Source organism: Tachypleus tridentatus, unplaced genomic scaffold (genome assembly GCF_004210375.1).
Source record: "Tachypleus tridentatus isolate NWPU-2018 unplaced genomic scaffold, ASM421037v1 Hic_cluster_2, whole genome shotgun sequence".
Lineage (NCBI taxonomy): Eukaryota > Metazoa > Arthropoda > Merostomata > Xiphosura > Limulidae > Tachypleus > Tachypleus tridentatus.
The window spans coordinates 10,100,002-10,127,836 of record NW_027467782.1 but is presented as its reverse complement, the minus strand read 5'-3'; the positions used below and the strand labels follow the sequence as shown (position 1 = coordinate 10,127,836).

The 27,835-nt window shown below is 33.3% G+C and overlaps 1 protein-coding gene across 1 annotated transcript in view; it reads right to left on the bottom strand.

Moving 5' to 3' along the window:
* Positions 1-291: 291 nt before the first annotated feature.
* Positions 292-27,835, bottom strand: part of LOC143243281 (anoctamin-4-like) — a 423,249-nt gene continuing 395,705 nt past the window's right edge. Inside the window, exons 5-8 of the mRNA XM_076487133.1 lie at positions 21,098-21,180; positions 19,381-19,452; positions 18,287-18,364; positions 292-3,057 (exon numbers count right to left, since the gene is read on the bottom strand). Of these exons, the coding sequence (XP_076343248.1) occupies positions 2,962-3,057; positions 18,287-18,364; positions 19,381-19,452; positions 21,098-21,180 (329 nt within the window). The 3' untranslated portion in view covers positions 292-2,961. The remainder of the gene's footprint in view (positions 3,058-18,286; positions 18,365-19,380; positions 19,453-21,097; positions 21,181-27,835) is intronic.

The window sequence follows — 27,835 nt, the reverse complement described above, 5'->3', positions numbered from 1 at the left end:
AGAAGAAATTTTAATGAAAGGTCATGTGAATTTTGTTTAATAAAAACTTACCAAGAAATATGAGGAAATAAAACTTTGTTTACAAAAGGCTTTAAGAACACTTAGAGAAGAACCGAACCGTGTTGCCCGACAAGTGGGTTAAGGCATGCGACTCGTATGCGGTCGCGGGTTCGAATCCCCGTCGCCCTAAACATGCTCGCCCTTTCAGCCGTGGGGGCGTTATAATAAGACGGTTAATCCCACTATTAGTTGGCAAAAGAGTAGCCCAAGAGTTGGCGGTGGGAGGTGATGACAAGCTGCCTTCCCTCTAGTCTTATACTGTTAAATTAGGGATGGCTAGCGCAGATAGCCCTCGTGTAGCTCTGCGTGAAATTAAAATAAAGAAAGGAGAGAAGAACCGTATAATTTCTCGATGTTTCTTCCGATACAGAACTACAAGCTTCATATTATTATTCTTTATTACCTAAATATAATTGTAGAACATCAACTACAAGTTCTGATAATGTACAATACATAAATATATATATACAATATACAATAATCATTCAATGCAAGTTACTGAAAGTCACCAATAAAGGCTTGAATGGATAACATATAATAACTCTTTTTGCACGTTTAACATAGTAACAATAATATAAAGGTTTTACGTTACATAAATTAAGCATGAAAAGTTATGCAATCTGAACTACAAATGACTATAAAGAGGAAGAGTTTTCAAACTGCCTTATCATAGTTGTAACACTGTAGTAAATCACACAGTTTATATAGTACTTTAAAATATTCAATAATCTTAGTAAAGTCCAAAAGAAGACAGCTGGAAATTTCACAAAATGTCTGTAAGACCAATGAAAGTTGGCTGACTATAAAAACAAACACTGATGCAAAATGTCTCAAAGTGTTATTAACAAGATATGGTGGAATCACGTGTAACAAAATGGTACAAATACACTGGTACTGGACTGAAAAGAATAAAGTCCACATTTAAGTAAGTTACTGTTATCTAACGATTCGCTACAATTATGGGATAACTGTTAAAAACAGAATCAGATGTTCGTAGCTGCAACCGAACGTCATTTCAGTGTATGTACGGTTGAAAACACAAAAGGTTTGGTAATACTACTGAGACAAGGTATATTTTAGTTATAGTAAGACACAAAATAACTCACTTTTATATCAGTAGTGGAAGTATGTGTGATAATGAAAATCACGAATGGACACTCTGACCTTTAAGTTTTCCAGATGTCATTAAGACGATACATAATATGCTGTCATATATGTTTACGTTTGGTTCTGACTTCAGCTGAATGGATGATAATTGTCTTCCCACGTGTAATGATATTGAAGAAGAGATGATTGATCAGTTTAACTAGGGTACAGACTTATCAGACCTCGATAGTATCGAACATGTATAGGTCTCTTTTGGAAGAATTACATGTATTCAAATGACTCTGAACATTAAGGATTCTCTGAATGCATCTTTTTCAGTAGTTGTGGATGCCTCAGGATCTTTACAACACTGATTGTAAGCATGCAACATCGATATGATATTGGTCACACAGTTTGACACAGTATACATTACATTAAAGTGAAATGTTTTTAACTCTAAAAATGTGAATTCACTTCTACTAAATATTAATCGTAAACGTAAAATAAATGAGAAATTAATTGAATTTTGAACCGGATACAGATAATAAGATGTCAGATATTCACAGAAATTAAATATGAGAACGGTTGTAATTATTTTATAACAGTAATTTTGCATTAGCATTAATAATGTACTATTAATTCCATTATATTTCAGTTGCTCAGTGCAATATATATATATGTGTAGGTATAAATAAACTTGTATGAAGTGAATGTTTAATATAAAGAGCAGATTCTTGTTTTTAATGGTTATATACTTATGGTGTATAATACTGAGTACTATAAAGAAAAAGAACTTTAAAAATACGAACCGTTGTCAGTAAATCAGAGTTTAATGTCTCTTTAGGTTTGTCATCATTCACGATTGTCTTAACGCGTTTCTTTGATTTAGTTTTATCAAAACCTGAAGCAGGCTTGCTCACGTTTTCCGCTTTTTCTGTTTTCCTTTCTATTGTGTACTTTTCATTTATTGTATGGGTGTTTGTGTTTTTCTTATACCAAAGCCACATCAGGCTATCTGCTGAGCCCACCGAGGGGAATCGAACCCCTAATTTTACCTTTGTAAATCCGTATACTTACCGCTGTACTAGCGGGGTCATTTTTTGTCTGCAAGATAGTTGGTTGTGTCAGTTTTTGCTTTAACATCATATTAGTTTCTCTTTTATTAAACTTATTTGTCGGGCCTTCTCACATTCATGGATCATTGAAACAGCTTCTAAAATATCTAATTCAGTATGGGTGATCTTTTCAGTTACAAGCGCCTGGTCTTCTAGCATTGTATAGGTAAAAACTCCACAAGACCCGAGAACGCGGTTTTTCAGGGCTTTCCATTCGCCCTGGGCTTTTTCATTCACGTTGCAGAAACAGCAAATAACGCGAAACAATAACAAAAATAAATAAATAAAAAATAAATGAGAAATAAAAACGCGATTTTTTCTTTCAGTTTTCCATATAAACAATACTAATGAAGATCAACTATAAATAGTTGTGTTTTTTGTTGTTGTTTTTTCGTAAACAAACAGATCTACAAAAACACTTGATAAATCACCATACAGAAGTTTGGTGAGTAGTGTTAACTGTGACTGAAAAGTTTTTTTTACCTCATTTGTAAGGTTAATTAAACATATTCAGCTTTACTAGGTTCACATTAGTATTTTCACAAATTAACTACCAAAGGGGCACTGAACACACTTGACATTTTCAAATATCTAACCCTACTATTCAATTAAAAGATAATTGGGTATTGAGGTCAGATGCTTTCTCACTTCTGTTCCACATACTTTAATTATCAAGAACTGGAAGATAACATGTAGCTTATCATAAAGCAATAAGACAAATCGAAATTAGTGTCAGCTCTTCCATCCACCAAGGATATCTTACAACTGTAGGTTTGGAAGCCCAGGGGAACGTAACCTTGAGAGAGAGAGTTGTTTTTAAAACCGTTTTACACATTGTATCGATTACAAAAAACCGAAAGAAAACTTCAAATGTAACTTAATAATAATAGTAACGTGTATAATTCTTTAAACTAAAAAATAAACTTGATTTAACATATTAAAAATTGTAATTGAATAAATATGATATTTCTTACATTTATAATATATTTTCATATTAAACATTGATAACAACCTTTACAAGTTGACAACTGTATATATATTTTTTCTTTACAGTTTAAACAGATAATTAGCGAAGAAAAATAATGGTCATTACATTATTTGAGCTCCTTACTAGTGGATAAGTAATAGAGTTATGTAATAACTCCAACTATATAGTTATATAACAGGAAATCAGTTAGGTTTTCCAACATATTTACATTGTGAGACGATATATCACGAAACCTACTGACTTTCCATTCCAAATACACGTGATCAGACTATATAAGAAAAACTCAACGTTTTCTTTTCGATAATTTACATATTATACAACTCAGTAAAACACAGTAAGTTAAATCAACTTCGATTCACTTAACTTGTAAGGATATGTAATATAAACAGTCTTTCCATTGACTACTTAATAAAGCCTGTTTGTTAGTTCGCGATTCACTTACCTTATTAAGTTTCATAATTAACTTCTTCACTTATTATGATACATAATTCCTTTTTACTATCGAATCGTATCCACTGAATGGTAGTTTATTGCGTCATTACAACACTATTAAAAACAGTAATTTTTACAAATTTTTCTTCACTGTAAATTTTCCAGGTAAAGAACCATGGTTTATTGACCACAAACACTGAATGAACGTACGTCACTGCTCGCGAAGTTTTTCGCTTACTTGGTAACAATTCTTTCTAATAGTTGTATTTAGAACTTATGAGACGGTGCTAAAGTTTTGATGATCAAATATTATTATAATCCTACATTAAAACATTTGTTTTTATTTTGACAAATTACTTTTCTGTTAGTTCAAAACAAAATACTGTATGCAGTGTATACTTCAGTGAAGATTGGAGTGTGTGTATATTTTCTTCTAACAGCCACATCGAGCTATCTGCTGAGCCCACCGAGGTGAATTTAACCCCTGGTTTTAGCATTGTAAATCCGTAGACGTACCGATGTACAAGCGGGAAGCTGTTTTGGTAGACATGGCGTTAATTAAATACGGATCTTTAGGTCTTCTTAGTAATGACGTGAAGCACACAGGTGTGTGGTAGAGATACCAATATGTTTGTTTGTTATTCAATTTCGCGGAAAGCTACGAGATGGCTTCTAGCGCTTGCTGTTCCTAATTTTGAAATAATATACTTAAAAAAACAGTTATTAAATACCATTTGTCTGAATGTTTGAGCCCATCTTAAAACTGTGTAAGGGGATTCACCATTATATTAAAACCCCTAACTTGTACCACTATTTTTCTTCTTACTAAAAACCCATAATACAACACTAGTAACGTTTGTTTGGTTTTTTAATTTCAAGCAAAGTTACACGAGGACTGTATGCGCCAGCCATGCCTAATTTAACAACGTGAAACCAGAGAGAATGCAACTAGTTATGACCGCCCAAGCCCAACATTTGGGTTACTCTATTACAAAGGAATAGAAGGATTGACCGTCACTTTATAACGCTATTACTGAAAGATCGAGCATGTTTGGTGTGACGGGGTTCGATCCCGTGACCTACAGATTAGGAGTCGAGAGTCCTACCAGTAAAGACAAATTTGTATAAACTTATTAATACTTTCATTATAAGATAATGTCAAACAAACTACTGACTTATACCTCACTGTGTAATAGAATCACCAAGTAGACATTTTAAAATATATTTGAAATTTCAAGGGTATCTTAATACGAAAATAGTGGCGCCAAGTAACATTCAGTCGTATAACTTAATACAGTCATGTAAACATAGTATTTATGAGTAAACGTTTTTATAGTGTTAGAAGTCAGTCTCTTAAAACGAAACATTGGAAAATCTGTGTTTACAGAGCCGGCATGGAAAGTTGGGTTAAGGCGTTCGACTCATAATCTGAAGATCGCCGGTTGAATCCTCGTCGTCCTTTTAGCCGTGAGAGCGTTAATGATGTGATGGTCAACCCCACTATTCGTTGGTAAAAGAGTAGCCCAAGAGTTGCAATGGGTGGTTATGACGAGTTGCCTTTCCTCTAGTCTTACACTGTTAATTTAGGGACAGCCAGTGCAAATCGCCCTTCGTATAGCTTCACTTGAAATTGAAAACAAACAATTGTGTGAAAAAACAATGCTCTAGTGAACCAGAATTAGTGACAAGTTTACAAACCTATAACCCTTAAATGTGGATACAGATTCCTTCTGGTTGATGTGCAACTGTTTATTTCAGGAAAACTCTGTACAATAACCTAAAGTTATGTTAAGGCCTGTTTTCCAAGAAATGACCTTATATTTGATGATAAAAACATGCACCAGAAGGATTGTGTATTATATTACTACAAACTGATATATTAGAAACATTAGTTACTGGTATATTAACAGCAACTTAGAACTAATGTGAACATATGGGCTTGTAGCTGACATTTTATAATAAGGAACAACTGCATGGTATGTGATATTTTCGCCTTCTCTTATCACTAGAATGTCTCATTGGCATTTATCTAAGATAAATTGATTCATAACTTGTGAAATAAAAAATAGTTTGATAAAATATCTATATCTAAAACAAACAGGATTTATCTTAAAGACCAACTGTGGTTTAGTGCAGCAGCTATGTAACATTAGTTATAAATACCATACAACTGATTCTTTGACTCTGAACTTGTACAATAACAGCATCGTTTAACACAGTAATTAATAAAACATTTTTATAGTCTTTCATGACGAGAAACCCACTTGAAGAAAAATTTATCTCAGGATAAAGCAGAGAACAAGGTTTTGACCTTCTTCACTCTTTGTAAGCCTGATGATGACGTAAGAAGATCGAAACGTTGTTCTGTAATTTATTAGTATGTGTTAATTCCCATGCCAGCTGCCCTGAGATGCATTTTTATGTCAAGTGAGTTTTTTGCCATCACGTATTTGATGCATCGTTTGTTAGGTGTTAAAATATGCTACAATAATTAGCTGATACATAGTTTAATTTTCTGAGTTAGAGCACAATGAACTTCTAGTCAGTTTCTTTGATAGCACGGACTTGACTGACTATTCATTTCTAGTCTGTATACTTAAGAGTTTTAATTGCCAACAGAATGATTTTAAGCCAGAAACCGACTAATGTAGGTCATCCAACTATCAATACCAACATTTATCTCCATTTATTGGCACTTATAAAGTTTCATCTTATCTGAAGAGCTCGCAAAATTGGACTAAATTTGTTGGACAGAAAAAAGTCAGTCAAGAATCACTTCGTTAAAGGTGACAAATGTGTACAAGTAAGAACTAGGGTCACTCAGTACGTTCCATCTGCAGGAAACCATTGTTGATGTATCACCACCAACGCCTCTGTTAATGTGTGGTTGGAAGCAATATATGTATGCAGTGTTAGTTATTGTTTTGTGGACAGACAGAGCTTTGACTGTTAAACGATAAGTTTCATTTATTTTTAAACATTCGTGAATGGATATTTAATTCCAAATTTCTGATTTGGTCTGAAATATGCGCAAACCCCCACGAGACTGTCCTGCGCGAATTTAACAGTGACAGACTATAGTGGCGGTACCTTGTCATCACCACCCACCGGCTTCTATTTTACCTAAGAACAGTGGGATTGACCGAAAGTTTATAACATCCTGGCGCCTGAAAGAGTGAGCATGTGTGGTAGGACATTACAACCCGCAGTTTGTGATTAGATGCCCTAACCACCAGTACTCCAAGGCGCAGATTGCATTTGTTCGAAGCAAAGGTGTCGAACCAGAATTCGTAGCATTCATGGTTTAGGCACGTAACCACGTAGTCAGGTACGACCCCGATGTTTAAATGTTGGTTGTTTCCGACAATCATCTGGTTGTGACGAAACTTTCAAACTTGATTTATTCTATTAGAGATGTTGAAAGAAAGGGTTAAATTTGACCTCTCGAAAGAAATAATAAAGTTGTAAAGTTTCGGCAATCTAAAGAATGTTACACGTAACAGGTATTAAATGAACAGTAAAGTTCCAGTGGTGGTACCAAACTAATATGAAATATCTCTACTTTATTATAGATTCCTCACTAAAACGTGTTAACGCGACCGCACCAAAAGCGTTTTTTTTTTTTTGTAAATTAAAATAATAGCACCAACCGTTAAAATCGATACACAATTAAAAACATTTTTCAAATTGAGGCCTCAACGTCATTACCAGGACTGGGTTGCATGAGACGATGGTATCATATATTTAAAGGTGTAACGTCGAAACACAGTCAACTTTTTAGAAGCGATTAATTGACCGTAATTAAAATGTTTGTGTTCAGTTTATCGGTGTGTAACTTGTGATTCTAACACTTCACACAGTTCATACTTGTTTGTTGATATCGCTACACAATACACTTGCCGATCCTAATTTTGTCAACTAAAACTACGAGAAAGGCAGTCAGCCAAGAATATTCATCAGCAACTCTGGGTTACTTTAATCGAATAATGGGACTTGACCGTCAATTTTTAGCGCATACATGGCCCAAAGAATCGGGGCACGTTTTGCGTCAACGAACCTCAAACCGTGGATCCTCAGATTCATAATCCGGACACTAGTCACACTTGATCCTTTTCTGGAATGATCTTTCTTTCTAGCGGGTAGAGTTTGATCAGCGTACCAGACAGTGTATTTAAAGATTCGTGGTTTGCGACCTGCCACATCAATACAATATGCACCTTGGGAGCATGATGACTTATAAATGTATTCGTCAAATCATACTGTTTGATTACAGTAGTCCAATAGTTGGTGGTGGGTGCTGTTCACTAGCTGCCTTCCCTCCAGTCTCTCAATTCATATTTCAGGACATCTAGCCCTGGTGTAGCTTTTACATGTCCGATTTTTTGTAAATACTGGTGTGATTATGGAAGTTTATTTTGGGCATAAGCCGTTACATTTGAGTGATTTAAAACAGGTTTTCACGTCTTTTTAAATTTGTGTCCATTTTAGTACGAAGGGATGGTACATATCTACAGAGTAGGTTGGTCCTACGGTAGAGCTCTGCATTTCAGATCTGTACAATAAACAAAACATTTCTTGCACTGCAAAATGTAGGCCCATTATAAGAGTGACAGTTTATTCCTTATCGTGGACGACAAGCGCAGCCGATCGACTGTGTTTCCTCTTATCAGTAATTAAGCGTAAGGGCCAACAACAAATAAAATTATCAAACTAAATAATAAGCATACGATGTCACCAAATTAAAAGACTACATTATAGTGAACCTAAGAAGGCCGAAACGTTGTTCTCAGTCTTATTAATAAAGTTGTATGAAACAAATATTGTAGAACATTTTAATATCTAACAAACAGCCTCTGTTGGTCGGGTCTTCCGCAAGTACAGCGGTAAGTTTACGGATTTACAACGCTAGAATCAGCTGTTCGATTCCCGTCGTCAGCAGATAGGTCGATGCGACTCTCAAAAGAAAAATACACAAACATAAAGATACGCTTGATTGGAATTATCAGTTTCAAGAATTTCAGGCCGTGTTAACATTAAAACTCGAGAATCGATTCTCGCAGCGAATACAACACAGATTTCCTGTTCTGTAACTTTGTGCTATAACGTACAAACGAGTCGTTCGATTTTTAAAACAAAGCTAAACACCGGGCATTACATAGCTTATCTCCTGTGAGGAATAAAACCCGATCCTACTGTTGTAAATCCAGAAACTGATTCATTGACAAGAGGGCAGGGGAACAAATAAAAGACTCTATAATCGAAACATTTTTATTATCTTTCTCTTTTAAATTAAAATTTTTCTTTTATATAAAGCAGTTAGTATTTGTGCTAGTAAATCATATTTTTTTTTCATTTTCCACGTGAACTATTTGTTTCTGAAATATCCTTTCGTCGACGAGGACTATTTTCTTTTTCTTATCAAGAAAGGTATACCTTTAAGAAATATTAGACAAAGACTTCATAAAAACTTCTAGATGCTGCTGCCCTCTAGTGGGTAAAAGCTATTGTTACAATTTACAACGCTATAATCTGAGGTTCAATTTCCCTCGATGTAAAAGCCCAAATGGCCTATTGTATAGTTTTGGGCTGAAAATAAACACACACACAAATCGTGGTCGTAGTTACTGCGAGTATTACAAGCCGATTATTATCATAATTATTTTCTTTTTCACATACATTTTCAAAACCTTAACATAAAACTCACTAACACCCAGGTTTATTGTTCTTGTATCATTTGTGGGGCCCCATTCTCTGTGACTACGGAGTAAAATATGACCCAGATTTCGAACATTTAGAACTGATGTTTTTTTTTTCGTGCGAGGCGCCTTCTATTGATGAGAAATTACTTTCATATCGAGGGAGTATTTGGAGTTGGTTGTTTTTTCACATTTTAATACAAGTGTTTGTTCAAAGTTTAGCTCAAAGAAAATGTCAAATCATGTCTAATGTTGAAAGATGTTTATTTACAGTACAAGTAATTTATAGTGCAGTGGAGACGCAATGTAGTCAGATGACTTGTTACACAGCTCAGACAGTATAATAGTCAAAAATACGAAGTGACACAATGTGTTACAAACCTGTACTTTTACATACTCAACCCAAGGAACTAACATAGTACGTTTAAAAAGTTACAGTTGTAGTAATAAACTACCAGATGCAACACAGTGTGTGTGCTTCAATTTTGCAATTGAATAATCATCCGATAAAATCCGTTTAAACTTTCAAACTGCTGCCATACTGAGACAGATCATAAACTAAAAATACTCAGCAAGGATTTGTAGTTTTACAGCCGGATGATGGAAAGTGTCTACGTTCCCTTTTCCTCTACCCACAGCTTCTAAGTCACTTTCATTACTTGACAGAGGGTCTGGTTACATTCTTCACGAAGAACTTTATATGCACGTGTCAGTAAAGGAAAAGTATTTGACCTAACTTTATGCCCTCTTGTTAATGTACATATACACTTGTTCGACCCGTAAGACTCGCTGATTGTTATTAGATTTTCCTTCAGATACTCAGATGTCATTTTAATATTACGTCACTGTAAACCTTCTCTTTCCCCATATCATAACAGTTTACTTTACAACTCTTTCTAATAGATTTTGAGTCCGGGCTAGTAGATCTCTGGATTTTGGAGCTATGGAATCTACTTCGATTCCGCGCGATACTGTAAAATATTCCCTGCACTATAATATATTGGTGCGTTGTAAGAGTGACAGTGCATCCCTTAGCGGGCTTTGCATCGCCTGGTGGTTAGTGCCCTAGACTCGCAATCTACTGGTCACATGATCGAAACCCGTACTCGAACGTGGTCATCCTTTCAGCCTTCGGAGCGTTATATGTGACTGTCAATCTCGCTTTTTGTTGGTAAAGAGCAGCCCAAGAGTAGACGGTAGGTGATGTTGAGTTAATTGTTACCTTCTAGACTATCACTTCAATATTAGGGACGGCTAGGCTTGGTGGCTTTCTTAAAAATAGAAATACTTTAATAGGAAACAGAACCGTTTGCACGTTTGATTCATTTATTCCAAAAATCTGACTTCGTGCGAAATTGGAATCAAACGGTATTCTAACCCACGCCTCTGGAGAATCTGAGGTTCCAATCCTGACAGGTTCGGTTTTTACATCTGGTTATTTTGGTTCTGAATAAACTATTGTTTAAAACAAGCAGCTAATCATAAATAGAAACTTTATGCATGTTTTCAGTTTGTCTTTTATCGTTGCAATATTAAACGTTTAAACGTCCATACGTTATGTTGTCTGTCAGAACCAAAAGGAAACAGCTGTTTCAAGGCTGACTTAACAGTAATCCTCTCAACCTGTCTTTACTGTATTAAGATGTAATTAACTCTGTCACATATCTGTAAATCTAACCACATATTATTCTCTGTATATGGTGTAAAACAAACCGAGGGAAGTATTCAGCCAGAAAACTTAAACAGAAAACACAGTTCGAGCAGAGTCTGTCTTCACCCAACTGATTAATTTGTCGGTTACGACTATCAAAGGTTGTACGTCACAACCAGTTTATCAATGTTCAGAATCAGAAAACATCCAAGTGTGTCTTGCACGTTTATACAGCATGAAGTGTATGTGTGTTTCTGGTTCTATCCTTGGCTCATAATTCAATTAGTTTTAAGCCTAACGCAAACATACGGTGCCCAAGCCTTAAGTCGTTCATTATTTTTTGTAATTCAAAGATTTTATTGTTACGGGGTCGCTGTAACAAATTAACTTCTTTCAGATTTGGCCCGGCATGGCCAGGTGGGATAAGGCATTCGATTCGTAATTCGAGGGTCGCGGGTTCGAATCCCGGTCGCACCAAACATGCTCGCCCTTTCAGCAGTGGGGGCGTCATAATTGGACGGCCAATCCCACTATTCGTTTGGAACGTTGTTTCAATTCTAACACAGTTGTTCCTACTCATTACACTTCTCCCTTCGTAACACAAAAAGAAAAGAAAAACATTTATTTAAGTTGTTACACGGATACTGCCATAACTTGTCTCTATAATATTAAATAGAACATAATACAACATTCACACTTTACTGTAACTTTACCTTCTGTGGATCGTTAAAATGTGACACAGAGAAGCCCAACACCAAGAGACTGAAATGGGTGAGTACACTTATAGATTATATTAACAGTACCTTGATGACAGGTGTATAATAACAGGAAAACTGTTGGATAAGCCAAGAAAACGCGTAGATAAAAAGAAGGAACACCGGTAGATAAAGACACAAAGACTAATAGGTAAAGACAGACAGGCTGATAGATAAAGATAGGAAAACAGCCTGATAAAGATAGGAAGATGGACAGGTAAAGACAGCTGAACTTTTAACACATTGAAGCACCTCTTATTGTTATTGTTGATCGGTTGTGACTAATTAACAATGATTTTATTTATTTTTCGTCTTAAAATGAAAATATATAAAATAACTAAAAGGTTATGAATAAATCTGAGGAATTAGAAAAATTAAAAACAGAGCACTTTGCAACATATGAGATCACAAACAAAATGTTAGAATACCAAAAGAAATGAATACAAGGTTAGAGACTTGGAACTGATTAAATATCCAACTAATAAATAAATTCACTAATGGAAGAAAGCATGAAAATATTGATGTTGAATTCGAAATTCCCTATAGGAACACGAATCTTAATGACCAGGTGAGAAACGCCAAAGAATGCAGCCGTCTCTATCTTTGGCCCACAAATCACGAGAAAGGAAAGACAAATAATCGTCGACACCCTCCGCAATAAAGATGTTGTTTAAAATCATATCGAACAATGTAATCGACGATCATACTTATAAAGCACCCTCAGCCGTAAAAAAAAAAAAAAAGGAACGTCTTTAGTATCATGGTCGCTCGAACTTTCGACTTTTCAATTGCTTAACCCTCAAATATGGAGGAGAAAAACAAACTGAATGTTGCAGGCCAGGGGTCACCAAACTACGGCCCTCGAGGTAATTTTGACCGGCCCGCCAGCAGCTAGCCGCTTGAAATTAAAATATCCGACTGTCATAACAAAATAAATCACACCGATGGTCGCTTCAAGCTGACAAATACAAGACGTTATGATAAAAAGAAACAAGGCTGTCACGCGCATTTGTAACCAATAGGAAAATTCTTCTTTCGTCCTTGCTGCCCGTTTATTCATATCGAGGCACGTATCTATAAAAGCATTAGGATTTCGAAAACAAGTACAGACTTAACCCTTGTCCCATCTACTCGTCTTGTAAATTTAGCGGGCTTGGGTTACCGCTTCAGCAAGCTCATTTCTCTTAGTAGTCTGGTTATGCGCTTTTCGAAACTCGTTCTTAGGTAAGTTTCGTGGCAAAGGTACGTTTCAATATATTTTGTTTGTGCGTTCTTGGACCAGTACAATACTTTTCTCACAGCTATCTGTGTTTTTCATTTTCAGACCCTGTTTTTTTTTTCATGACTGCTTTTAAAAGAAGAAAAGTGGACTTTGAGTGTCATGCTTTCAATGATGAATGGGGAGAAAAGCACTTCTTTGTGGAAACAAGAAAACAGAAAGCTACTTGTGTGATATGCACAGAAAGTGTTGCCGTTTTAAGAGAGTACAATCTTTGGCGTCACTATGAAACAAAACATCGATCAACATATTTGAAATTTTCAGGAAAGTTCCGTTCTGAAAAATTTGAATCCATGATACGTGTTTTTGAATCTCAAAAGAATCTCTTCACGAGAAAGTTTGCTGAAAATAAATCTGTCACTCGTACAAGTTACAAAATAGTGCATAGGATGGCAGAGCGAGGAAAACCTTTTATTGACGGCAACTTCATCAAAGAGTGTATGACGGAAGCAGCAAATGAGCTGTGTCCTGAAAAAGACAATTTCTTTGAAAGTATCAGCCTTTCAGCAACTTCTGTTGTACGGAGAGCAGAAGAACTTGGAGAAAACATCGCATTACAGATACGCCAAAAAGCCAGAAACTCCCTATGGTATTCTCTGGCACTGGATGAGTCAACTGATCTCTCGAGTACGTCACAACTTCTCGTGTTCATTCGTGGAATTAATTTGGACTTTCAGATCACGGAAGAGTTGGCATAAGTTTGCAGCACGCACAGAAGAACAAGTGGAGAAGACATTTTCATGGAAGTACATAAAACTTTGAAAGACTATAGCCTTCAGTGGAATCAGCTTAGAGGTGTTACAGTTGATGGAGGAAGAAACATGGCTGGAGTAAAGACGGGTCTGATCAGGAAACAGTTGGAAGATCTTCAACTCTGAAGCGCTCTGTTCATACACTGCATCATACACGAGCAAGCACTCTGTAGAAAAGACTTAGATATTTCTTGCGTACTGAAACAAGTCATTTCTGCAGTGAATTTCATTCGGGGTCTTGCACTTAATCATCGCCAGTTCAAGGTGTTTCTTGAAGAAATTGATTCGGATTTATGTGAATTGCCTTATCACACGGCAGTGAGGTGGCTCAGCTGCGGTAACGTCTTGTTTCGTTTTTATAAGCTGAGAAGAGAAATATATTTTTTTATCGAGAAATATAGAGCCGATCCACTTCTGTCGGATCCAACTTGGTTGTCAATTTTGGTGACATCACATCCCACATGAATGAATTGAACTTGAAACTTCAGGGGGAGAATAAATTTGTCTGTGATCTCTATAGAATCATTAAAGGCTTTCGGAGAAAGCTGTCATTGTTTGAAGCACATTTGGAAGGAGAAAACCTCTCTCATTTTCAGTGTTTCAATGAGTTTCATGCTGGAATCACAGAAGATGTCAACCTGAAGTTTCAGAAAAAGATTATTGGTGATTTAAATAAGCATTTTTAAAGAGATTTTCGGATCTCGACAGAATCGAAAGTGACACTCTCCTTTTTCAAAATCCTTTGATTGTGTCATTGATGACGTGCCAGTGGAACTTCAGCTGGAGGTCATCGATTTGCAAGGAAATGACTTGTTGAAAGCAAAGCACAGAGAGAGACAACTTATTGTATTTTACAACTGCATACCTGAAGATGATTTTCCAAAGCTGAAGCAGTTCGAATCTGGTATGACATCAATGTGCGGAATAACTTATATCTGTGAACAAGCATTTTCAAAAATGAAGTATGTGAAGTCGGTACTTCGATCACGGTTCACTGATGAACAGTTGAAAGCAATCCTAATGATTAGATATAGCAATTCAGAACCGAAAATTGAAGATATTTTGAAAGCCAAACGCCAATTTCATAAATCTCATTAACTTTTGCGGCTTAGTGAAATTCAGATGTGTACTCACTATGTGCGATGTGACAATTTCTTTTGCTAATGCCACCTTCTTTGATAACCTTTTGGCAAATAAAATGTTGGTTGTATTTCTGTTTGTTTCTAGCTCAGGGGTCTCCAAACTTTTTTCACAGGGGAAAGATTTCTTGGGGAATCAGAAGCGCAAGCCGCATGATCATTATATTCAATACTCACAAGCTAAAACGAAAGCTCTCTGTAAAAGACTTAACACTAAGTTTAGGATACCACATTAACCACGTGGGAGTCGCATACAATACACACATATAATAAATACAAACAGAAATACAACCAACATTTTTTGACTCGAACAAAATAATTATGACACACCTACACTCCCGGCAACAGGCCTAGTTACAAGGCAATAAAAAGTTAAACGAAAGAGGTCGGAGAAGGCGTAGCTACACATTAATCAAAATATGTTGTTTTTAAAAACGAAATATTACATTTTCTCTTCTCTTTTAATCTTCGGTAAAACGTTCCTGATTTCCTTATGAAAAAACAAAGTTATACGGCAGTGATTATAATTTTAAAATTTATTGTAGAAATATTTGTATACACAAACTTGAGAGTACGCATACAATATTCACGTGCTTGAGTAAAACGTATATTTACAATAATACACATTACGACATGTTTGCTCACGTTTGTTGTGAAAAGTTTCTCATCCGAAACGCCCCTGTTAAAATCACCAGTAATTGTTCTGAAAGACACTACAATATGATTGTTTCTGCTATAACACAGGTTGAGCTCTGAAAGACACTCTTTTGTTGATATTATTTGTTGGAGTGCATGAAGAATAATTATACTGTTCTAGACGTTAAACTAAACAGTATTGAGTGTTGGTTCGTTTTTTGAATTTCGCGTAAAGTTACTCGAAGATCCCTAATTTAGCAGTGTAAGACTAGAGGGAAGGCAGCTAGTCATCATCACCCACCGCCAACTCTTTTACCAACAAATACTGACCCTTACATTTTAACGCCCTACGGCTGAAAGGGCGAGCATGTTTGGCGCGACGGGGATGTGAAACCGCGACCCTCAGATTACAAGTCGCACGCCTTAACACGCTTGTTGAGTGTTACTAGAGTTAATTCAAGGGAGTGACATTGGTTATAAACCTGTGGGGCGTGGAGATCATAATTATTGCTGTAGTCTTCAACAAAAGAACTTGTCCCAACCGAAAGTTAGTCTGGGTTTTTCTACACAATATCCTTTATGATCACGTTAAACTTTAACTTCTCATACAGAAATAAAACGGCGGCACGAAGCAGAAATCGTTGAGACAGTTTTAACTTTGACCTAATCTCTAACAGGAAATCTTTACTGTGACGCCACCTTTCTCGAATGTCATGTTGACCTGAAATAGTTTTATCTTTGACCAAATCTTTAATAGAAAATCTTTATTGTGGCGCCACTTTCTCGAATGTAGTGTTGACCCGAAATATTTTATCTTTGACCCAATCTCTAATAGGTAATCTGTATTACCGCACCACCTTTTTGGAATGTAGTGTTGACCTGAAACAGTTTGATCTTTGACCCAATTTCTGATAGAAAATCTTTATTGTGGCGCCACTTTCTTGAATGTAATGTTGTCCACATTAACTCCCTCATAGAAATAAAGTACTCTGATTCTTATATTAGATTTCGCGATCTGCCAAATGGTCAAGATGCGGTTAGATTTTTGAGATAGAAATGTTTCTGAAGTTTGTCAAAAAAACAAACAAACCAAAAACGAATTATAGAAATAGCCGACTTTTCCCAGTGTTGTCAAAAAAACATACACCTAAATTTCTTTAAGCTTTCGTAAGTAAACAAAAGATAAACATCTTCTGTGAAATAAAATGCGCATGTCCGAGGTTGTGTCGTGCGTGTGCAACCACTGTTATTGATATTAAAACTCTCTTCTGAGCTATCGTGGTTTCTCGGTAGACAATCAATTCACTTTTTCGGTTTCGATCATTTTCTTCTTGACGAATAACTTTCTCCTGTACGTAACTAAACATCCTTTCTTGTCCTTTAGGAGCAGGAACTGTGAATAACGTCATCCGTGACCGAAGCAATTTTCAATATAATTTCACATTCTAAATATTGCTCTTTTAAACAGTAGCGTGAGACGTGTGAAACACACATGTTGCTGTTTTTTGTACTTAGCAAAAGTCACAAGTACATATTCAGTATTTATTACCACTGTATATGTTACTCTTTCATATAGCTATTGTAATTTTAAATAGGTAGTGGTAGTAAATGTTATTGGTAATTATTAGCAATTTAGCAAAGTGTGCCACTGAAAGAATTATTTGTGTTGCCTTATTCTAACAAACACTTGTACACAGCAGGCTGTTGAAGAACAAACATATTGTTATGTAAACCTATCAAAGTAAGCATGTGACTGTGTATGTTTATGTTGCACTAACCTTTGTTGTATTATATTAAAAGAAACATTATTCCATTCTGATGAGATTCCTTTGTTACTGTTCATCTTTTGTTACATAATAGTACAAGCTGATGGAAGCTTGTCATTAAATTTGTGATCATATAATCTTTGCCTTCACAATGGTCCTTTGAGAACAATTTTACAGTTTGTATGTTACAGGTGTATACCAGTAAATATGTTTATTTTCTCTTGAACATTTGTTATTTATTTTTAACATGTGGTGGATGAGTGGAACACAAAGCATAAGCAACAGTAAACTGTTATAAAATGTGTAGCATTCAAATGAATTCACATGCATTTGTCAAGTTTAGAATGTATTCTCTATAAATGAAAAAAAACAACAACAACTTAAGTAACAATATAATTAAAACTCATTCTAGACTGTCAGAAAAATAAAGAACCAACATGAATCAAATTACAGAGCCTGTATTGTCAAGACTCTAACAAAGTAAATAAATACAGCTGCAAGTAATGTCTGTATTATTTTCTTAAGCTTATTATAAATCCCTCTATTAACTCCATGCCTACAGTACTTATCAATTTTAGTGGGGACAAAATAGTTTGTTTACTTTTTAAGAGTCCCGAGTTGTCAGCTTGAAAATACAATTTTTATATTTTTATTCAACTTTTCTGATGATCCAAACACCCCTTCCCAAATTAATAATTTTTAATAATAAAGTACACATACACACATATTCCTGTATATAGATAAATTTCTCATTCCCACTGAATACCAAACACCATTACTGTGTCAAATAGTCTTCATTACCTATTGAACCTGTTTCTAAAGTTCACTGTTCTCAAAATTGGTTCTTCTTTAAATCTGAAATCTTAAATGTTCACATAGCTTTAGTGTACACACCTATATACTTCAAATTAATTCATAAATAAATACTCACAAGTAGTAACATCACAGACCAGGAAAATATGGTACACGGTACCCGTCTCTTCCAAAACGAAACACATGGTTCGTTTACCTGTTACAGTGTACATCACAGAAGCATTTAGAAAAACACATCAGTAAAAAACTAAGTAATAAATTTTAATAACTCGTAAGAAATAAAGTTCAAACACGTGCCCTTAGAAAAAGAACTAGAACTAATGAAAAATTGCTGTAATATTCCTTCTGAAGTTTAATTTACATTATTTTTGAAGGGGATAATAAAACCACAACTTAGGCATTGGAACATCTAACTTGTTTGTTTGTATTTTAAAAAAAGGGATAAAATGTAATGAGCTTTAAATGATTTGCTTTGTTTTGAATTTCACACAAAGCTACACGAGGGCTATCTGCACTAGTCATCCCTAATTTAGCAGTATAAGACTAGAGGGAAGGCAACTAGTCATCACCACCCACTGCAAACTCTTGGGCTATTCTTTTACGAACAAATAATGGGATTGACCATCACATTATAATTACGAGTCAAGTGCCTTAACCACCTGGCAACCAGGCAGGGAACTTTAAATGAGAATATTTGAAATGCACAGAAGTTGACATTTTAAACTTTCAATTTCAAACAATGTTCTATCAAGATCTTTTAAACTTTTGTTATTCACATCTGTTTTTTATACTCTGCTATCTTTTAAACTGCATGTAATGCATTTACATTGAATTATTTTTAAAAAAGTGTTTTATCACCCTTTTAAAATTGTACCTTTAAAGACCATTTACTCAAAATAACTGCATTTTTCAAGAAGAATAAGGCATTTTTTTAAGTTTAATAATTTTAAGAAAGAATTCATACAAAAGATACATAGCTTGTTAATTTTGTTTGATAGAGTTATTTAGTTACAGTTTTGTTGTAAAACCAATACCAAACACTTTCACTGTCATCATAAAACTCATAATCTGATAATCAACTACAACATTGCAAATTCATCATCAACAGATAGATCTAGACTTGTATAAAAACAAGACAAATTGTGGGAACAACTAGACAAAAGTCAGATGTTTGTTTTATGTTTATTATAAATTGATAACTGCTGTTCTTACCCCTGTAATAAAGTTTACTTTCTTTTTCTTTACTGTTGATAATTTAGCTAAATATTCTGGCCTTGGATGTTCCTGGTGATATAAAAAAAAACACACACATTATGATCAAGAGTTCAAGTAAAACATCATATCTGTGTGTTAAGAAATTTACATTTTTAAACATGTATTTTTGAGAAACTTTCTCAAAAGAATACCTTTAGGGAACATTCAAACATTATTTTTATAAGACAAAGTTTGAAAAGATGTTCAAAGGGAAATACTAGAGAGTAGCTGTAAATATCATACTGGAAACAAACAAACTTGTCCTGAGCACCCACTCAAGGCAGGAAAACAAGGTCATTAACCCTTTCACATCAAGGTCAAACTGCATATGTCACAACCTTTTACAGAGTTAAATTCAAAATTTAATTAAACTAGTTTATTATCGATGTATACAAGTAAACTTTGCATCACAATGTAATTACTGAATCAAATTTTAATAGTATTTAAGTTCTTAGATTCTTCCTTTTTTTATAATTTACTTATCACCTCTACAAGAATTGAATAATTTTATGTAAATTAGTTATTATAAAGTAGTTATTTTACGGCTTTCTATCTTATTCGTTCATGATGTCATACACTAGGAAATTAGAGTCATTTAGCACGCACACAGCTTCTCTTTACAAGCTGCCAATAGTTCTCTATGATGTTGTATATCCATAGACTTACCACTATATCAGCAAGGGGCATTTAGTGTGGTAGTGCCATTAGTAAAGAACAAAAAAAGATGCTGGTAAACAGTACATTTTATGTTTTTCATGAATATTCTTTATTTATTACTATAAAAGTAACTAAAATGAAAAAACAAGAAAGTTGTTAGGTTAGATTAGCTAAAATAATGAATAGTAATAAGAAATATTCTTCATATTGTTTAATGTAATTCAAAAGGGTAACATGAGCTGAAGGTTCACCAAGTGATTTAAAACTTGTGAAGAAGGACTGTTTGTTTTGAATTTTGCACAGCTACTCGAGAGCTATCTGTGTTAGCCGTCCTTAATTTAGCAGTGTGAGACTAGAGGGAAGGCAGCTAGTCATCACCACCCACCGCAAACTCTTGGGCTACTCTTTTACCAATGGATAGTGGGATTGACCATGACATTAGAATGCCTCCACGGCTGAAAGGGCGAGCATGTTTGGCGTGACGGGGATGCAAACCCGTGACCCTCAAAGGAAGGATTAATAGTTACACATGGTTCAAAAGTCAATAAAAGTATAAGATTAAGAAGAAACAGATGTATATTGTCACAATTTGTTGTCATTTTAGCACAATAAAAAAGTAATTAACAATTATTTCATAATTTTTATGGTGGTTATGAGGACGTTTAGATTGGCTGATCATTTAAAAGTTATAGCTTGTAAAATAACAGATAAAATAAACTTTTTACTGACAGCAAACATCATCTGATATTTATGAAGGAGGTTTAAAGAACTACATAAGTGAAATTTGAAAATTTTTAAATGAAGTATTTTTAATCTTAACATGAAAAATCACTTTGCAATCATAACAGTCAACACTGACAACATATAATTAAAATACTTGTATGATTACTGTCAAATTTGTCATGACACAACTAGTACCTTCACAATCACAATAGGTATACTGCCATGGTTAAAAGTTCATGTCAAATACACAAGTCCATTGTGATAAATTAATAACTGAAATAAAAGTACACATTACCTCTAAGGTGTCAAAATTCGTTACATCCCAATGGTGGGTGATTTTTGATGAATATCTTTTCCACAATTCAAGAAAGATAACGGCTGAAAGTAAATAAAAACAAAGTGATAAAGTTTATCATCACTAAAGACAGAAATCGCAACAGAATACAAATTACTCTTTAAACTTATATGGCTTATGATAATTTATTCAACTATTTTTGTTCACCAAAGTGTTAGTAATAATAAACTTTGTAAAGTGTTTTCTTTTTTCCTTGAAAAGTCCCAAATTACAGACAAGATATCTCAAAGTAATAACATGCTTTTGGAATTAATTTGAAGTGTTTGATGTGAGACTTCAGTAATAGAAGTTTAAAGTCTTGAATGTGTAGCAAATTTGATGTGCTTTATGTTGGTTTGAAATTAAGACCATTTCAAGTATTGCAGGTATACAATGTTGGACGTTTTTATGTTGAAGTAACCCTTTTGCTATGGGCATCCATTACCACACATATCATGAGGATTTTCTTAGTGAGTTACTTTCCCAAAATTCAGGTCCTTTGTAAGGTCAGTTTTATGTTACTGGATATGGTAGCATGAGCATACATGCACCTTGTCATTGTAACTTCTACACTATTATCCAGACACAGTTGAAAGATCAATATAATAAATTTATATATGTACATGGTGTGGACAAGAAAAGTGGCCCCCTTGAAAATACTGTTAATTTGTTATATATTTTATTAGATAATAGAAAAATGTGTAAAATGCACTTCACAAGATCTGTTCCAAAATGATATCAAATAAATTAACAGTTTCAAGGGAGAGGCACTTTTTTGTCCTCCCCTTCTATATAAATGTATAATGTTATCAAATTTAAGCTATTCTATATGAGTTATAGTTTGTAGTTATTCTAGAATGAAAAAAGGCATTACTTATATTAATTTCCTAATTGTTTAGAGTGGTCAAATCTATCAAGCCCATACAGAGTTTCATTAGTAAAATAACAGACAAAACATTATGTTTTCTTTGTACAAAAATGTTTGATAATTATCTGAGGTTATAAAAATTTTATATGTGAAATTTGAACATTTTCTGATGCATAAAAGTATTTTTAATCTTAAAATCAAAATTACTATGCATGTCAACATGCTGAAAGAAAATAGGCACAAGAAAAGCATTACTTAAAAAAGTCTTAAAACTACACAACAAAAAATTTGATATTTTGTGTATGAAAGCTCTAACAGAGCCTGAAAAAGAGAACATTACTTATTTAACTTTAACATGCAAATCTATATAATACTTACCCCAGAGTGACATAAAAACAGCAAAAAATACAGCAGCACCATTGTCAAAAGATGTGTAATTCTGACAAAGTGCATGTCTGTCCTAGCTGTTCATATTTACATCCTTTTATGTCACACCGAGGACATAAAATTATGTCTTTGTGGTTCTCACAAACGTCCTTACTGTAAAAAAAAAAAAATGCAATTTTGTTTTAAGTTTATAGAATAAACACAGTACAGTTGAACATTTAAATCAATCATAATATACAACTATCAATTTCAATGGTAATGCCACATAAAATAACTGATTAACTGAACTTATGTTAAATCAATTTGTCACAAAAATTATTAAAAATATTTTAAGGTACATTAATGGTTCAAAACATATCAACAAATAAAAATTAATGGTTCCAATTATTACTCTTTGCAATTATTCCAGCTACAAATGTCTTGTGTGAAAATAATTAATTAGTTAAAAACTGATTAATTAGTCCAGTGATTAATCACTTACCACATTCCATCAATTACATATCTCTAAGTAACTGATTTATCTGAGATATAATTTAGAAAATGATCAAACATGAGTTATAAAAATAATAAACTGTTTGATAACTCTTTTAACTTTTTTCTCCCCTTATTCATACCTGTGAGCATCACCCACCAAGGTGAAGAACCCATATAGGAAACACAGCACTCCTACTTCTGAAGCTGAGATCAACATGCAGGTATAAAATCCCAGCCAAGCAAAGTAGAGGCCTATTTTGACTCCAAAATATTCCCTGAAAAAATTGAAAGGAACAAACAATGAAGTGATTCTTATCAAACAAAATGTAGTGGATACAATAACTAATGAGGAACTCCAAAAAATCCATCCATAAGAACCTTTTTTTTTTTTATAAAGATTTGTCTCAATTTTAAACTCTGACTAGTATGAGAGCAAAGTGATTTTCATGCTAAAAGTTATAAAATTTATATATCTTTGATATTACAGTTTCCAAATTTCATTTGCATAGCTTCTAGAATCTTCTAATTGAATATCAAGTTATTTTTAGTAAATATTTATGTTATGCATAATTTTCTATACCCTTACAGTACATGAGATTAGGCCATTTATTTAACCTTGTAACCACACCAAAAAAAATATTTTTCCTTTCTAAAATCCCTGCAGATTACAATAAAAGCTTATTATTTATCCTGACTATCATCAGGCTTGCATCAATTAAATATGACAACTTCCTATAAACTAAGCCTATGTTACAACCTAGGAATCACCTTGTATACACTTAGTTCAAATTACAGCATAAAATTATGTAACACACACGATCTTCATAAGTATTTACATATATTGCAAACAAATTAATCTATTTCTTCATTCATATATTCTAATGTTACCTAATAAGTATTTTTTTCACTATTATAACAAACAAAATATGTGCATATAAAAATAACAAAATCTAATACTTAATTGTGAATGCTGTAATTTCTTTTGTTGTCAAAGTCTTAAAGTATTGAGAGATGTTAACCCAAATTTTCCATGGACTGTTTTCATCTTTTCCCAAATTATTTATTAATTTCAAACACACAATTTAGAGCACAAACAATAATAAACACAAAGCATACAATGTCTTATAATTATTACAATTTAACTGGTTTTCTAACTAAACATTGTGCATCAAAACACTTTCCTTGGCTGGTTAAACTAAACATAGTAATAGCAGATTTGAATCTATGTTCCGAAAAACTTAAAAGCCATCCTGTGAACAAGATGACATCATACATAAAACAGAATATTAAATATTTATTTTCTAATGGTTATCAATAATGTAATAGCAAATGTCAAAGACAGAAAGAGAGAGAATTATTTACATTTTTGAAAGACTGTATGTAAGAGAACAGAGCTTTATGGGATGGCTTGGTAACTATAACTTTAAGTTATGTACGAGGAAAATCTGCAAGTCTGAAAGTTGTATTCAATCTCAGTCAATCAAATACAAGTGAAAAGATGTCTAAGTTTAGCAATTTTGAAGAAACAAGTGCCATCACGTGATACAGAAATGTAAACACTAAGACGTTACAAATTAAAATATTTTTCTTTTGAAATTCAGAAAGTAAAACTATATTATATAATAGAAACATCTGATTAACTACATACAAATGCGATTAGATCTACATCTCTTTTGGTTATTACCACATCTTTATAGAATTTTATATCTCAATGAAAATAATACATTAGCAACATGAGAGAATTCTCTCCCTCCTATCATGACTGACTTTCCTTATATATAATTATTGTATTTAGAATGTTCTCTTTCAAAACACAACTAGTATGAATAAAACTCCAACTGAGACTCTAAACATGGCATACAAATATAAGATGTTTTTTTGGTAATTTCAATCTTTAGGTAAAACTCAAAACTTTTACCAAGTGATTTTTTATATTAAATAAATAAATTCTGTCCAGGAAATTATTAACACTCACTTGATGTCATCAAGGGGTTGCTTTTTAAATATTGTTGAAAACGAAGCCCAGTTGTTCAATAACCATTTCCTGGGAGCTTTGTCATCTGAAGAATGACATTCCCCCTAATAATACGTCAAAATAAATTATCAACATAACCATTATTTTACTGATACAGGAAGTGAAATATCAACTAATAAAAATATGTTAAAGTGTACTTTGCTGGAAAATAATATTAATAACAAACTACAGGAGCAACCCTATCACATAAATTCATCAGGTCATAAACCTGATATAACACACACTGGCCATAGAAATAACTGTGAACAATACTTTTAACATATGAAAAATTGTACTTTCTCAATACTTTATCAACATCAAGCACACTTGAAAAGAAAAATCCAATAAGTTAACTGACCTCATGTAAAGGAAAGGCAGCTTCATGAGACACGAACTTCGATGAGCTTTGTTATTCCTGAAAAACAGGAGAAAAACACAGTATAACTACACAAGGCATGAAATATTTAAATATAAAAATATTTAATAAAACAATGTAAACAGTGATTGCAATGACTTTTATTCATCACCATATATCATATCATATATTGGAACACACATATCATACGTAACAAACCCAAGCACACACATATCAAGTACTACAGGGTTGCCAGTGACTAAGTCTTTTTTAGTAGTTTAAGAAGCCTATAACCATTAACTGTACATTGGTTTCCATTTCTGTGTGATTGTATCACGAATTAAAAGAAGAGTATAGGGAGATGCTAAGTTGAAACTTTGAAGAAAATAGAAAGCCTAGCATTCAGAGAGGAAAAAACATGTTTGTTCATTATATTTCATATTTTCAGTTTCTCATTTCACTGCACATTGGTAATTTCATTTCTATTAGTATTACTGTTGAAAAAATAGTAGATGATATGTAAAGTTTTGCCAGAAAAATATTTTTGAAAAGAAGTATTTTTTTATTTTTTTAGCATGGAAACTTTCACTCAGACTGATTCATTTTAGGCTTTAGAAATTCACAGACAGATCTTTATGGGAAATATTTTAATAGAAATATTGATTACTTGTGTACAATACAGTTATGGTTACTCAAAGCTTGACAAATTTCATAAATGAATGTGTCATAAATTTAGAATTATAGTAAAAATTAGTACTTACAGCTCCACATGAGCAGGTGTTTCCCTATTGGACTGACCCCATAGACATAGAGTGTTAATATTATTTATCACTATTAATTTTTATATTTAAGGATATTATTCAGCACTATTAAATTTTAGGACTAAAACATAATCTAGTTGAAACTTGTGAGATATAATCAAGTGATAATAAGCAAAGGTAGCCAACCAATCAATCAGTACATTCTAATAATTATAGCTTCTTGTTTTCTGTGTATTAACTTATGAATATTACATACTTCTTGTCAGTTTGCTATATAAAATTAGATTCATTAATTGTTCACATCATGTGATAAATAACTGAACTTCTAGTACACACTACCAGTCTTATGTCAAACTACATTAAAAAATACAAATCTCTAAATTTAAATTGTAAAGCTTAATATGACAGAAAAGTTCAGGTGGATGTTCCATCTTAGGATTTTATATATACATGAGAAAACAAATCAGCAGCTGGTCAGTGCAAGGTCAAAACTAAATATAATGATGATAAGTATGAAACATTATAACACAAAGAGTATTTTAAGACACAGATATTTAAAAATACACACTGTAATTTTTAATTAACAGATTTCTTAACATTATTTCTACTAAATATTTGAGGGCTATCTGTGCTAGATGTCCCTAATTTAGACTAGAGGGAAAGCAGCTAGTCATCACTGCCCACTACTAACTCTTAAGCCACTCTTTTACCAATGAATAGTGGGATTGACTGTTACACTATAATGCCCTGACAGTTGCAAGCATGTTTGGTGTGACAGGAATTTAAATCTGCTACCCTCAGACTGTGTTACAAGTGCCCTCTCCATCTGACCGTGCTGGACTAAATAATTTAAGGATATATCAGTAAATCAAAAAGGTAAGCTATGCAAATTTCAGATTCTTACTTGTGATAATGTTAAGCTCATGTTTGTATCTTAATATAAATTTTAGTAGCTTACTGTTCGTGTTAGTAAATCCTAACATGATACTGAAAAGTTACATCTTACAACCTTTGTTATGTTACTTTTCAAAATTTAAAACTGATTGGCCAAAACATAAAAGTGAACTAAAAACTAAATTTATTAATATAGACATCTTCATAAAAGTGTTTAATTCATTTTTGTGTACAACATGGTAGGCAATTGTGGCACGAGCACTTTGAATCACCCACAGCAGAGGTCACAGCAAAACTGTAAACATAATTTATGACAGCTAATTTGTACTCAAAACTGAAATTTGTATCACCACTTGTATATGATGGTACTTTGTGTAAAACTTTATTACAAGTAAACATAATGAACTGCCTTATGGAATAGTTGGAAGACTTACAGAAAATATTACAAAAGTCAATTTAAAAAGTTTTCTTTGTTTGGAAACTTTTTTATACTTTAGCACCTCTCAGGAAAAGCTAACTACATGCATTTTAATTATTATAAACTCATCACTAAATGTTATCATATTAAAATGCAAGGAAAACTATATAAGCATGATACATAAAATAATTTCATATTATATAAAATTAATTGGAAAAATTCAGTTTTCACTTCTAGATTATCTAATGACTCAGTTCATAATAAAGAAATTTATTTTCAAAAAGTATAAATTCAGCTCATGAATTTTTTTCAGTAATTCTGATGCACGGTAAATTATACAGAGTGGAAATTAAATATATATTATGTTAAAATATATGTAGTAATATGACAATACTCTTTTCTTACTGGAACCCTGTACTGGGCCAGCAAAGGATGTTATGATTTATGTTATTGATCTTATTCTGATGTAACATTATATAGATCTTACTTGTCAATATAAAATCTTTAATATAGTAGCTGATGAACCAT